The 12060-nt window shown below is 37.7% G+C and overlaps 1 protein-coding gene across 4 annotated transcripts in view; it reads right to left on the reverse strand.

Moving 5' to 3' along the window:
- The window catches only part of GLRA3 (glycine receptor alpha 3), a 191466-nt gene that overhangs the window by 87758 nt on the left and 91648 nt on the right, over positions 1 to 12060 (reverse strand). For all 4 annotated transcript variants that reach the window (XM_006060240.4, XM_025281328.3, XM_044939687.2 and 1 more), the window contains one exon: positions 8184 to 8407. In XM_006060240.4, coding sequence (XP_006060302.2) covers positions 8184 to 8407 — 224 coding nt within the window. The remainder of the gene's footprint in view (positions 1 to 8183; positions 8408 to 12060) is intronic.

The following is a 12060-nucleotide window of genomic DNA, read 5'->3' on the forward strand; positions in this document are numbered from 1 at the left end:
AGTATCAATTCTTCGGCCCTCAGCCTTCATTGGCCCTCGACTCTCACGCCCATACTTGACTCCCAGAAAAACCATAGCTTTGATTATATGGAACTGTGATCACAGTTAGCTTAAGTAAAAGTTGAAATTATGTTACTATCTTTGACAAGTTGCTGTGCATGGTATTTTTGAGGTAAAGTTTCTTCCTGGTATTTGATGGTTAATACAATTATGTTTCTGCAGTATAAACAGTACAGTTGGATGTCTTAGTGTGCATTTGCAGTATTAGTAAAGGAAGCAGTAGATAGTACTGAACTGCCAATAATGTGCTTTCATTATCTTGTGATGAGGATTTACCATTCTCATTTCACAAGTGATAAAACCAATGCTTAGACTGACAATTTGCAAAAGTTCACAAATTTGCTCATTTATGGATTCTGGAAAAGACCAGAATTTAAACTTTTGGGGGTTTTGTTTTCTCTTCAGAAAGATAAAAATAAAAGCTTTAGTGCTAATTGTATGCCTGGCACTATCCAGGTGATTTGCATAGATGATTGCAAATATTTTCACCATCACGCATGTAAGAAAAATGAGCCTTTCACAGGTAAAGAGACCTGTCCCAAACCATAGCCAGTAAGTAAATTTACCTCCTGTTGGGTCTATTGAGAATGGAAGGCCTTGACGATACTTTCTCCTGAACCATTTATTTCTCAGGGTTGTTTGTGTAGCTGCTAATTCTGAGAGATGAGAGCACATTCCCGTGGACAAAGAAAAGGCTTGCTTGCTGCTTGCTATGAAAGCAGTGGATTCCCCAATCTCAGTGTTCCACGATTGTGTGGCAGATCCCTGGATGTGTTGTGTCCATCTGTGTCCGCTGTATTGTTCCCACAAGACCTGAGGACCGTGCAGAAGTTGGGCAAACGTGCTGAAGCGCCTGCTGCTTGGCTGCAGTGAGTAATTCCTTCCTCTGTCTCTGATCCCAGAGACCTGCGTCAGCAGTCAGCACCCATGAAGTACATAATAAGCTAACTATATAAGTAGAATAAAGTCAAATCCCAAACTTGACAATCCAAAATCATGTGTCTTCTCCCAACACCTTCGCTTGAAAAGCATTTCACTTCAAGAGGGAGGGAATATATGTTTACATACAGCTGATTCACTTTGTTGTACAGCAGAAAGTAACACAGTCGTAAAGCAATTATACTCCAATTTTTTTTAAAATTTTGACATAAATGCAGAATTCTTCTCTTGCAAGTAAATGAGTAAAAATCATGTTAAAAAAGAAAAGAAAAATTATCAACATAATTAAAAATTATAATAGAAGTTATGAATATAGTTTACTTAAAATTTATCAATGTAATTCATGGATGTCATTTAGAAGCTTGACAATTACATAAAACATATGGAAAAGAGCTTTGCCCCACCCATCCTTACCCGCAGTTCAGTTCTAGCTCCTCAGAGACAGCCTTCTTTGGAAATCTGTTTGGGACTTATATTCTGTATCTAAATTGCTATCACGTTATGCTGGATTTTTAAAATATGTGAAGTTTCCTAGTAATTTGCTACAAAGGAAAATAAGAATTTACTTCCCTTATACCACACTCTCTGTACACTTAACATTCCAGCAGAATTCAAAATTTAGTTATGTAAAAATTAACAGTGAAATTAATATTCAGTGTTTACGCATTGTGAATATGCAATTAGTGTCCTTAGTTAAGTTTAGTTGTTTGCCATAATTACAGCTCTTGGATAGTGTTTGTTTACCCTAGTGTTAATAACTGTCTTACTTTAATGATCACTTCAGTTTCTATTCCTTGCTATTACTTCAAACTCAACAAACTCCTTATCAGAACCAAGTCCTTCTCAATGATTAAACAGACCAGACAGTGGATCTCTTTCTTATTTTTCATGGAAGTCTCTATTTCTTTTCAAGTCAGATATTGAACCTCTGTATTGATACTCTGCTTTTCATATCCTTTCTTTCCTATTTCCTATTTCTCAGTATCTTGATTCTGCTTCTTGGCAGATTTCTCCATTTCATCTTTCAAATATTCCACTAATGTTTTTTCCACTTCAGTTTACTATCTGTACTTTCATATGCTCTGAATGACTTCATTTCTCCTTTCCTGAAAGTCTCCTATTTCATTTCTGTCCAGAGATTTCTTTACATGGTCTCTTCTGCTTCTGGCATTTTCTCTTGAGTAATTTTTTTCTCTTTTTGTTTCTTTAATTTTCTTCTTTTTGCTCTTTATTTCCTCTGCATGTTTATTCTGACCTCTGCTTCTTTTTTAAATTACTGTTATTATTAAAGGATGTCCTCCAATGTCTGTTTATATTTAAGAATGAGGTAATAAAAACTAGTTGGAATTCAATGAGCAGAAGATGATTCATTGAGTTATGGCATGATTCATTCATCATAGGATGGCTGCTCAGATTTTTCACTGGTGGTTTCCCAGTTGTCTGTAGACCTTGCCTCTTAGACATTCTACAGAGAACAGACTATCAGCACTCAGTGTGCAGACCTCACTGTACCCTCATTTTCTTGATGTGATGTTTCTGACAGACTCAGCTGTGCCTGTAGCCCCTACTCCAGAAGCTCTTGGAACAACCTTGTTGGAGTTTTGTCCTCCTGCTTTCTGCACAGATCAGAAGGCATAAAAGTAGATCCTAGTCTGAGAAACATTGGGCATGAAAGTGAAGATAAAGGGCTCACTGTTGTTCCTGTAAAGTTTACATCAGATTTTTTTTTTAATTTTAAAGTCTTTTATTGAATTTGTTACAATACTTCTTCTGTCATTTATGCTCTGGTTTTTTGGTTGAGAGGCATGTGGGATCTTAGCTCCCCAACCAGAGATTGGACCCACACTCCCTGCACCAGAAGGTGAATTTTTAACCACTAGACTGCCAGGGAAGTCTCTCAAATCTTTGTTTTTTAATCTCCTTTCTAGCCCCCTCTTTCTGATATCCTAGCTACCTCAAATTTCTAAAAATTTGAGGATATTATTTTCTTCCTTTTAGGTTCCCCCATTTTGTCTTAGGTTTTAGCTATCTCTGTGAAGTCAGTTTTCACAAGTGCATTCATTTTCAAGCTTCCTAAAATATCTCGTCATCACTCATCTGTCACTCTTATTTCCCATTCCTTTCATCTTCCTGTGTGTTAATGTCATTTCATTCTTTATTCAGTTTATTTCTTTGTTTTAGTGGCTTTAAGGGGGAAGTACAGAGAAATTTTAAGTTCAACAGGTCGAGTTTGCCAGGACATTCTTCTTTCTTCGAACAAGCAAGAAAGCAGATCGCTCATGAAACATCACAGGTGCTCCATTTGTAAATCAAACAAGATTTTTTTTCCCAAGCACAACTTTTGTTAACAAAGAAACTGCTTGCCATTTGAAATTTCAAAGTCCTGTGAAATTTCCAAAAACAACTGAAAAAAACATGAATTTAGTCTTTGATCATGTGAGCCAGGATAGAGCAAACAAAAACTAGATGCCAAGAGACATCATCTGTTTCATCTGAACTCGTACTGAAAGAAGAAAGATGCAATTCTGAATTATTCTATAACTTTTCTCAAAATATTAGAAGAAATGTGGGCAATTTATAATGGATGGCACCATTTTCCAAGTCCATTAAGACTTGATATAAACAAGTAAATAGGCATAATCGTACAGGATACAATAAAACACACACATTGTTATTTCAACAAATCTAGATATTATAATTTTGCAAAATGATTTTCCAAGCTACTTGGTGATATATTCTTGCAATTCAAATTATATCTTCCACAAAGTTTATTTTCAAGTTAACAGGAAAAGAAGTAAATTTGTTTATACCTGTTATGGATCCCCTGATAACCATCACAAAGCCGCATCACAGAGGAGCCAAGGATCATGACTTCAGGTTAAAAGCCTCTGTCACTTAAAATATATGTATTTAATTCATAAGTAAAATATAACTCTTACTGAAAAATTCAAATACTATAAACTTACATATGGGGAAATTTATAGCTCACCTTTATTTCTACCTCAATTCTAAGGTTCTTTTCCATAATTGGTTATTTTTAACAAATTGTGGATATCCTTCTAAACTTCTTGTATGGAATTAGATATAGTGTATTTTTTTATATTTTATTTACTTTTTTTCAGTGAAGAGAACAATGTTAATTTGTTTTTTGTAACTGGAGGATAATTGCTTTACAGTGTTGTGTTGGTTTCTGCTGTGCAACAACGTGAGTCAGCCATATGTATACATGTATCCCTTCCCTCTGGAGCCTCCTCCCAATTCCCCCACCCCAGCCCTCTAGGTCATCACAGTGCATGGAGCTGAGCTCCCTGTGCTATACAGCAGCTTCCCACTAGCTACTTACTTTATCCATGTATATGGTAAGTGTATATATGTCAATACTGCTCTCCTAGTTTGTCCAACTCCCCCCAGATATATGTGTGTTTTTACATACACTGTTATGCTTACATATAGAGAATGTTTTAAACAAAAATAAGCATGAAACATTTCTAACCCTAAGGATATTTTGAAGGCATTTTCTTATGAATACATTTAGCTCTAGATCCTGCAGAGTATTTCATGATTTGGGGCTATCATTTTGTTCTGCCTTGTTCTCATTAGCGAATATACAGGGTCTTTTGTTGCTGTTTCAGTGGTGCAGTGTGTATCTTTGTAAATGTGTCTTGTTGTACACATGAACACATAAATAACATAAATTCCTAGAAGCAGCATTGTTGGGTTGAAGGATAAATGTATTTTATATTTTTCTATAACCCAACAAATCATTTTACAAAGTCATCTGCCTACAAAAGGGTATTAGACAGCACTAAATATTACATCTCATTAATTTCTGCCAATGTAATTATAAACAGTTCTCTTATTGCTTATTTGGCATTTTCCCTTACACCAATGTTATAATTCCTGCTTCAACTGTCAAGCATAATTTAGAAAATTCAAGAGGAGAAGAAAAGTCTATTATATTTGCTCATATTTCTGATGACAGTTTCCTTTCTTCTTTCTTGATGCTTCAATGTTTCTTCTCTTATTGGTTCCTTTCTGTTTCGAAAACTTCCTTTAGCTGTACTTTCAGGGGAGGTCTGCCCACCTACCTGCCTGCTAAGTCACTTCAGGCATGTCGTGTCCCACTCTCTTTGCAACATCAGGCTCCTCTGTCCATGGGATTCTCCAGGCCAGAATTCTGGAGTGGGTTGAAGTGCCTTCCTCCAAGGGATCTTCCTAACTCAGAGATCAAACTCTCCTCTCTTACATCTCCAGCATTGGCAGGCGGATTCTTTACCACTAGTGCCATGAGGGGGAGAAGGCAATGGCACCCCACTCCAGTACTCTTGCCTGGAAAATCCCATGGACGGAGGAGCCTGGTAGGCTACAGTCCATGGGGTAGCGAAGAGTCAGACACGACTAAGCGATTTCACTTTCACTTTTCAATTTTATGCAGTGGAGAAGAAAATGGCAACCCAGTCCAGTATTCTTGCCTGGAGAAACCCAGGGACAGAGGAGCCTGGTGGGCTGCGGTCTATGGGGTCGCACAGAGTCGGACATGACTAACATGACTTAGCAGCAGCAGTGCCATGAGGTCTATTTGTGACAAATTCTCTTAATTTTCCTTTATCCAAGAATGTCTCAATTTCCCCTCCATTCCTAAAAGATATTTTCACCAGGTGAAAGTGAAAGTGTTAGTTACTCAGTCGTGTCCAACTCTTTTTGACACCAGGCTCCTCTATCCATGGAATTCTCCAGGCAAGAATACTGGAATGGGCTGCCATTTCCTTCTCTAGGGGATCTTCCCAACCCCAGGATGGAACCCAGCTCTCCCACATTGCAGGCAGACTCTTTACCAACTGAGTTGCCAGGGAAGCCCTTCACCAGGTACAAAGGTCCGTATAGTCAAACTTATGAATTTTCCAGTAGTTATCTATGGATGTGAGAGTTGGGGCATAGCGAAGACTGAGCACTGAAAAATTCATGCTTTTGAATTGTGGTGCTGAAGAAGACTCTTGAGAGTCCCTTGGATAGCAAGGAGATCAAACTAGTTAATCCTAAAGAAAATCAACCCTGAATATTCATTGGAAGAACCGATAGTGAAGCTGAAGTTCCAGTACTTTGACCACCTGATGCGAGGAGCTGACTCACTGGAAAAGACCCCGATGAAAGGAAAGACTGAGGGCAGGAGAAGAGGGTGGCAGAGGATGAGATGGTTGAATGGCATCATCAACTCAATGGACAGGAGTTTGAGCATGCTCCAGGAGAAAAGGAAGCCTAGTGTGCTGCAGTCCATAGAGTTGTCAAGAGTCAGACACAAGTGAGCGACTAAACAAGATTCCAGGGATACCAGTTCCTTTCTTTCCGCACTTGAAAAATGCATGCCTTTTTTTTGGTTTCTATTATTTCTGATCAGAAATTAGCCATCATTTCAATTGTTTTTCCCCTACAGGTAAGGTTTTGTTGCTCTCAATATTATCTGTATTTTTATTTAGTTTTCAGAAGTTTGCATGTGATGTGATTTGGTATTAATATCTTTGGGATTTAGGCAGTATCTTGAATTTGTAGATCTATGCCTTTTGCAAAATATATACATTTCAGCCATTAATTCCTTTAATATTTTTTGCAGCTGTATACCTTATTCTCTGTCTCCATCTGAGACTCTAATGACATGAATGTTAGATCATTTGTTATACTGCCACAGGTCCCTGAGGCTCTGTCCTCCACTGGCCCCCAGTCTATCGTTTCTGTTGTTTAGAATGTGTAATTTTATTATTCTTAGAGTTCACTGGTTCTTTCCTCTTTTCACATGGAATAAAAAAATATGAAAATCATATATATTGAGATAAAGAATTAGCATGATTTACAAAACAGCTTTGTATAAAAATGTTTTCAAAATCACTAAGGTACTAAGATTAAATTTTCATTCCTGCTATTTCTATTATATATTATTTCATGGAAAAAATAACAACTATCCCTGATATTGGGCAGATGAACTCAAAATCAAATATACCCATTCCTGGTGAGAAGAAAAGTTAAAAAATAGAGAGGTAAAAATCTAAGGAATTAACTTTCAGGCTATAGATCCAATGCCTAGTTTACCTTGATACTTTTAAAATATGTTACTGGTGATACACATATTTTTGAAGCAATTGACTATTGCTATAAATAGAGTATATTGTGTCTTCTGAGAAATATGATATGAATTCTGATCCTAACCTTCTGTTCTTTTCAAAAAAAATTAACTAAGACACTAAAACTAATTATGGAAAATCAAGATAAATTTTTTAAATTTTATTTTATTTTTAAACTTTACAATATTGTATTAGTTTTACCAAACATCGAAATGAATCCGCCACAGGTATACCCGTGCTCCCCATCCTGAACCCTCCTCCCTCCTCCCTCCTCATACCCTCCCTCAAGATAAATTAAGAGAAAATTAAGATAAATTAATTTAAGAAAATTGAGATAAATCAAGATAAAATTAAAATAAATAAGACAGTCATTTTATTTTAGAATTTTTTTAGATGGAGCACAATTCTTTAAGTAGATTAGTGTAAGTACCTATTTACTGAATTTATACCTATTTGATATTAGGTATAAATAGCAAAGCTGAATTTGAATGAGTTTCAAAGTTCAACTGTCAAGAAATGTTACTACTAATGTTTGTATTTTGATATTATTGCTATGTTTTGGTATTAGCTTTGAAAGGCTACATGGTCTTCTGAGAAATGTATAGTAAATAACTAAAATGTAAATTAGATCTTTTTCTAAAGATTGACCACAGAAGTTCAAGGACATCTTTAAAAAATACATACACCTGATAAATAATTTATGTGAAATGGATCCCAGAGAAGCAAACCTAAATATTACCTCATGTATAAATATTTAAAGGAAGTATGCATACATAAAAATATAATCACAACATATGATTCAAACTACATTCAATTTACCTTTAAACCACCCACCAGTTTGGCTGATGTAAGAACCTGGGCCATTTATTTTAAAAAGTGGATTTCCAAGAATCACTCATACAGTTCCTGGATCTGGAACTTGGTGTCTTAATGTTGATTAAATATATTTGGGAAATGGTATATCATAGGAACTTAAGTGGAACAATGAAAGCACTTACTCAAACATTTCAAAACACTCACTAAAAGCTAAAAAACAAACAAACCACTACTCTGTTTCACTGAAATGCTCACCTTATTGAATAAAGAACATTCCCATTCTTGAAAATTCGTAACAATTTGTTGTCTGTAGTCACTTCATGAAAGTTGGCTCCCTTTTCATTGGCAAAGAACAAATCAGGTTTCCAAATGGAATCCAACATGGAAGGGTCTAGGTCTAAGGAGTCATCAGGGTATTCACTGTATGCAAGACGCGGGTCATTCCATTTCTGACGAAGAAAAATATTCACTCTGTAATCCTGTGACAAAAGAAAGAAAGAGGGGAAAAGGCCTGTTTTTAAATGCTTTGAATTGTATGTGTTAGTCTTTCGGCTTCTCTGCTGCTGCTGCTAAGTCGCTTCAGTCGTGTCCGACTCTGTGCGGCCTCACAGACGGCCTCCTACCAGGCTCCCCAGTCCCTGGGATTCTCCAGGCGAGAACACTGGAGTGAGTTGCCATTTCCTTCTCCAATGCATGAAAGTGAAAAGTGTAAGTGAAGTCGCTCAGTCGTGTCCAACTCTTAGCGACCTCATGGACTGCAGCCTACCAGGCTCCTCCATCCATGGGATTTTCCAGGCAAGAGTACTCTGAATTATAGCAAAAACTGCTGACATCCTTGTGAGATTTCCATACCCCTCAATCCTCAGTCATTACCACCAAGAGTCTCTAGTTCTGAGGCTTTGCCCATGTTTCTACATGCCTCCAGAGAAAAGGCCACAGAAGAGCATACTTTTATCATGCTTATATTTTGCTGTTCCATTCTAATTTTACTCTCTTGAATAAAATACTGAATTGCTATTGGACACGCAGAATAAAATATTTTAGAATCACTTCTTTTAGTAGGTGTCCATTAGCATCCAGAATGCATTTAGTAAAATTTTCTTGAAAGCTGCCTATTTTGTAAAAATAAACATATGTATTTTTTACAATAAAGCCCCATTTTCTCATATTTAATGTATCACAAAGGTTCTATGAAACTGGTGAAGTGGTAAAAATAAAAGGTGGTTTTGAAATAATAAAGGAATGTTATTGCCAGTAATCCTTTAAGATTTGACTTATGAGATTTTCCAATTAGATCTTGCATAGTTGAAGGCAATGGCACCCCACTCCAGTACTTTGCCTGGAAAATCCCATGGATGGAGGAGCCTGGTAGGCTGCAGTCCATGGGGTCACTAAGAGTCAGACACGACTGAGCGACTTCCCTTTCACTTTTCACTTTCATGCATTGGAGAAGGAAATGGCAACCCACTCCAGTGTTCTTTCCTGGAGAATCCCAAGGATGGGGGAGCCTGGTGGCTGCCATATGTGGGATCACAGAGTCGGACACAACTGAAGTGACTTAGCAGCAGCAGCAGTTATTAATGAAAGAAAAGTCAAAGATTCCAATCAAATTCTTGCTTATAGTTTCCAGACTAAGGTTCAGTTCAGTTCAGTCCTCAGTTGTGTCGAATTCTTTGCAAACCCATGAACCACAGCATGCCAGGCCTCCCTGTACATCACCAACTCCTGGAGTTTACCCAGACTCATGTCCATTGAGTCGGTGATGCCATCCAACCATCTTATCCTCTGTCATCCCCTTCTCCCCTTGCCCTCAATCTTTCCCAGCATCAGGGTCTTTTCCAATGAGCCAGTTCTTCTCATCAGGTGGCCAAAGTATTGGAGTGTCAGCTTCAACATCAGTCCTTCCAATGAATATTCAGGACTGATTTCCTATAGGACTGACTGGTTGGATCTCCTTGCAGTCCAAGGGACTCTCAAGAGTCTTCTCCAACATCACAGTTCAAAAGCATCAATTCCTTGGTGCTCAGCTTTCTTTATTATCCAACTCTCACATCCATACGTGACTACTGGAAAAACCATAGCCTTGACTAAGGTACAGAGTGACAAAGATTGACAACCATGTGTTTGTGTTGTATTTGTACACAGTATGTACGTACTATCTATGACCATAAAATTTTGAAATGAGCAAATAAACGTGCAGACTTAGTACAAGCATAAGTAAAATGAACATTTTTAAGAAAGCTTCATTTCCATGGAAGATAGCTAAGGCTGGAGATATTCAGAGAAACAATATCTGTTTTCATCTATTTTATCATTCTTTACATACCAAATTACCAGTCACCAGAATTGAATAACCAAACAATCAGAAAAAATGCTTCCATAATATTAGACCCAAAGATTGCTTATCTTGCAATGAGGTCAAATTCAGAGTTTGAAGTGCATGTTACAAATACATATGTTCCCTTGATCATTATTTTTGCACTGGGACTCTTATATTCTAACTGGAGCTGAGTTACACACCAGATAGTACTTTTCTGCTTTCTAGTTGCCCCATGTATCTTCCAAAGTGACAATGGAGCAGAGATCACTTCAACTTTCTACCACAAAACTCACATTGATGTGGAAATCTCACAAGCCACTAGGATGGGTCATCCTCCCCTAGCATAGGGCTCAGAGCCCATGAAGTACAGTTTCATGGCTGGTGGTCAGCTCCCATATCCCTCTCTGTCCTGTAGTCTGTGCCTCCACCCTAACTACCACCAAACGCATCAGTGATGGGACTAGCATCAGCCTTCGCCTGATCTATAGGGAAAGACTAAAACAAGACATGTTATGATGATATCTGCCAGGAAAAGTAACTGATTATTCCTTTAAGACTGATTTGTAAGACATTTTTTTAAAAGCTGACGTATTTTTATATTGTAACTAATTTATTGACAGACTACTCTGCGATGCTAAGAGTACTTTCAAGCTGCAGTGTATGTGATAAGGTGGCGCCAGTGGTAAAGAACCCACCTGCCAATGCAGGAGACTTAAGAGACATAGGTTTAATCCCTGGGTCAAGAAGATTCCCCTGGAGAAGGGCATGGCAACCCACTCTAGTATTCTTTCCTGAAGAATCTCATGGACAGAGGAGGGTCACAAGAGGAGGGTCCATGGGGTCGCAAAGAGTCAGACATGACTGAAGTGACTTAGCCTGACCATATGTGATAAAATTTGATTGACTCTCCTCATCTTTATGTGATTGATTTAGTGATCAGTTTGATACATACAATCGCAGATTCTTCCAGAAACACTTTTTGCTCCAAGAATGAGCTGGAAAAAAAAGACATCAAGTAGCCTTCAGTTTGTTTGTAAATCACACAAGGAAAACATCGACTGTCATCTGTCAACACAGCCAAATATTTTCCTGCATCCAGTGTGCTCCTTCTGTGAATAACCAGAACTATCTTTGTTTACTAACATGTCTAGGTCTATGGTTTAGAGCCAGAGTCCAAAGCACAACTGAAAAATGACCATTTCCTGAAAACCCAGAAACTTAGGTTTTAACAGCCCACACAGTTTAGGTTTTGACCTGCCTGCAAATGAACGTTGTGATGGGAAGCTTCCCTATCAAACAATCAGCTTCAGCTTTTTGAAAATAAACTTTTAAGCCCAACTCCTCAAGCCAATGTATCCCTTCTATGCTCAGCAACCTATTATATTCATTATTTTTGAATTCTGAAAGGAAGTGAAAGTGTAGTCTCTCAGTCATGTCCAGCTCTTTGCAACCCCATGAACTGTAGCCTGCCAGCTCCTCTTGTCCATGGAATTCTCCAGGCAGGAATACTGGAGTGGATTGTCATTCCCTTCTCCAGAGGATCTTCCCAACCCAGGGATCGAACCCAGGTCTCCCACATTGCAGGTAGGTTCTTTATTGTCTGAGCCACCAGAGAATCCCTTATGAATCCCGATCATATGTGAAAATGTGCAAAGACAAGGGTATAAAACAACATATTCAAATAACACCACTCTAAAAGAAGAGTAACAACTTGTTTTCCATGTAACTCAACTTGAAATAAATTGCTTATAACAAAAGATCATAGATCAAAGAAGGAAACAGCTTTGCAAAACAGAGACAAATAAATGTGTA

Source organism: Bubalus bubalis, chromosome 3 (genome assembly GCF_019923935.1).
Source record: "Bubalus bubalis isolate 160015118507 breed Murrah chromosome 3, NDDB_SH_1, whole genome shotgun sequence".
Lineage (NCBI taxonomy): Eukaryota > Metazoa > Chordata > Mammalia > Artiodactyla > Bovidae > Bubalus > Bubalus bubalis.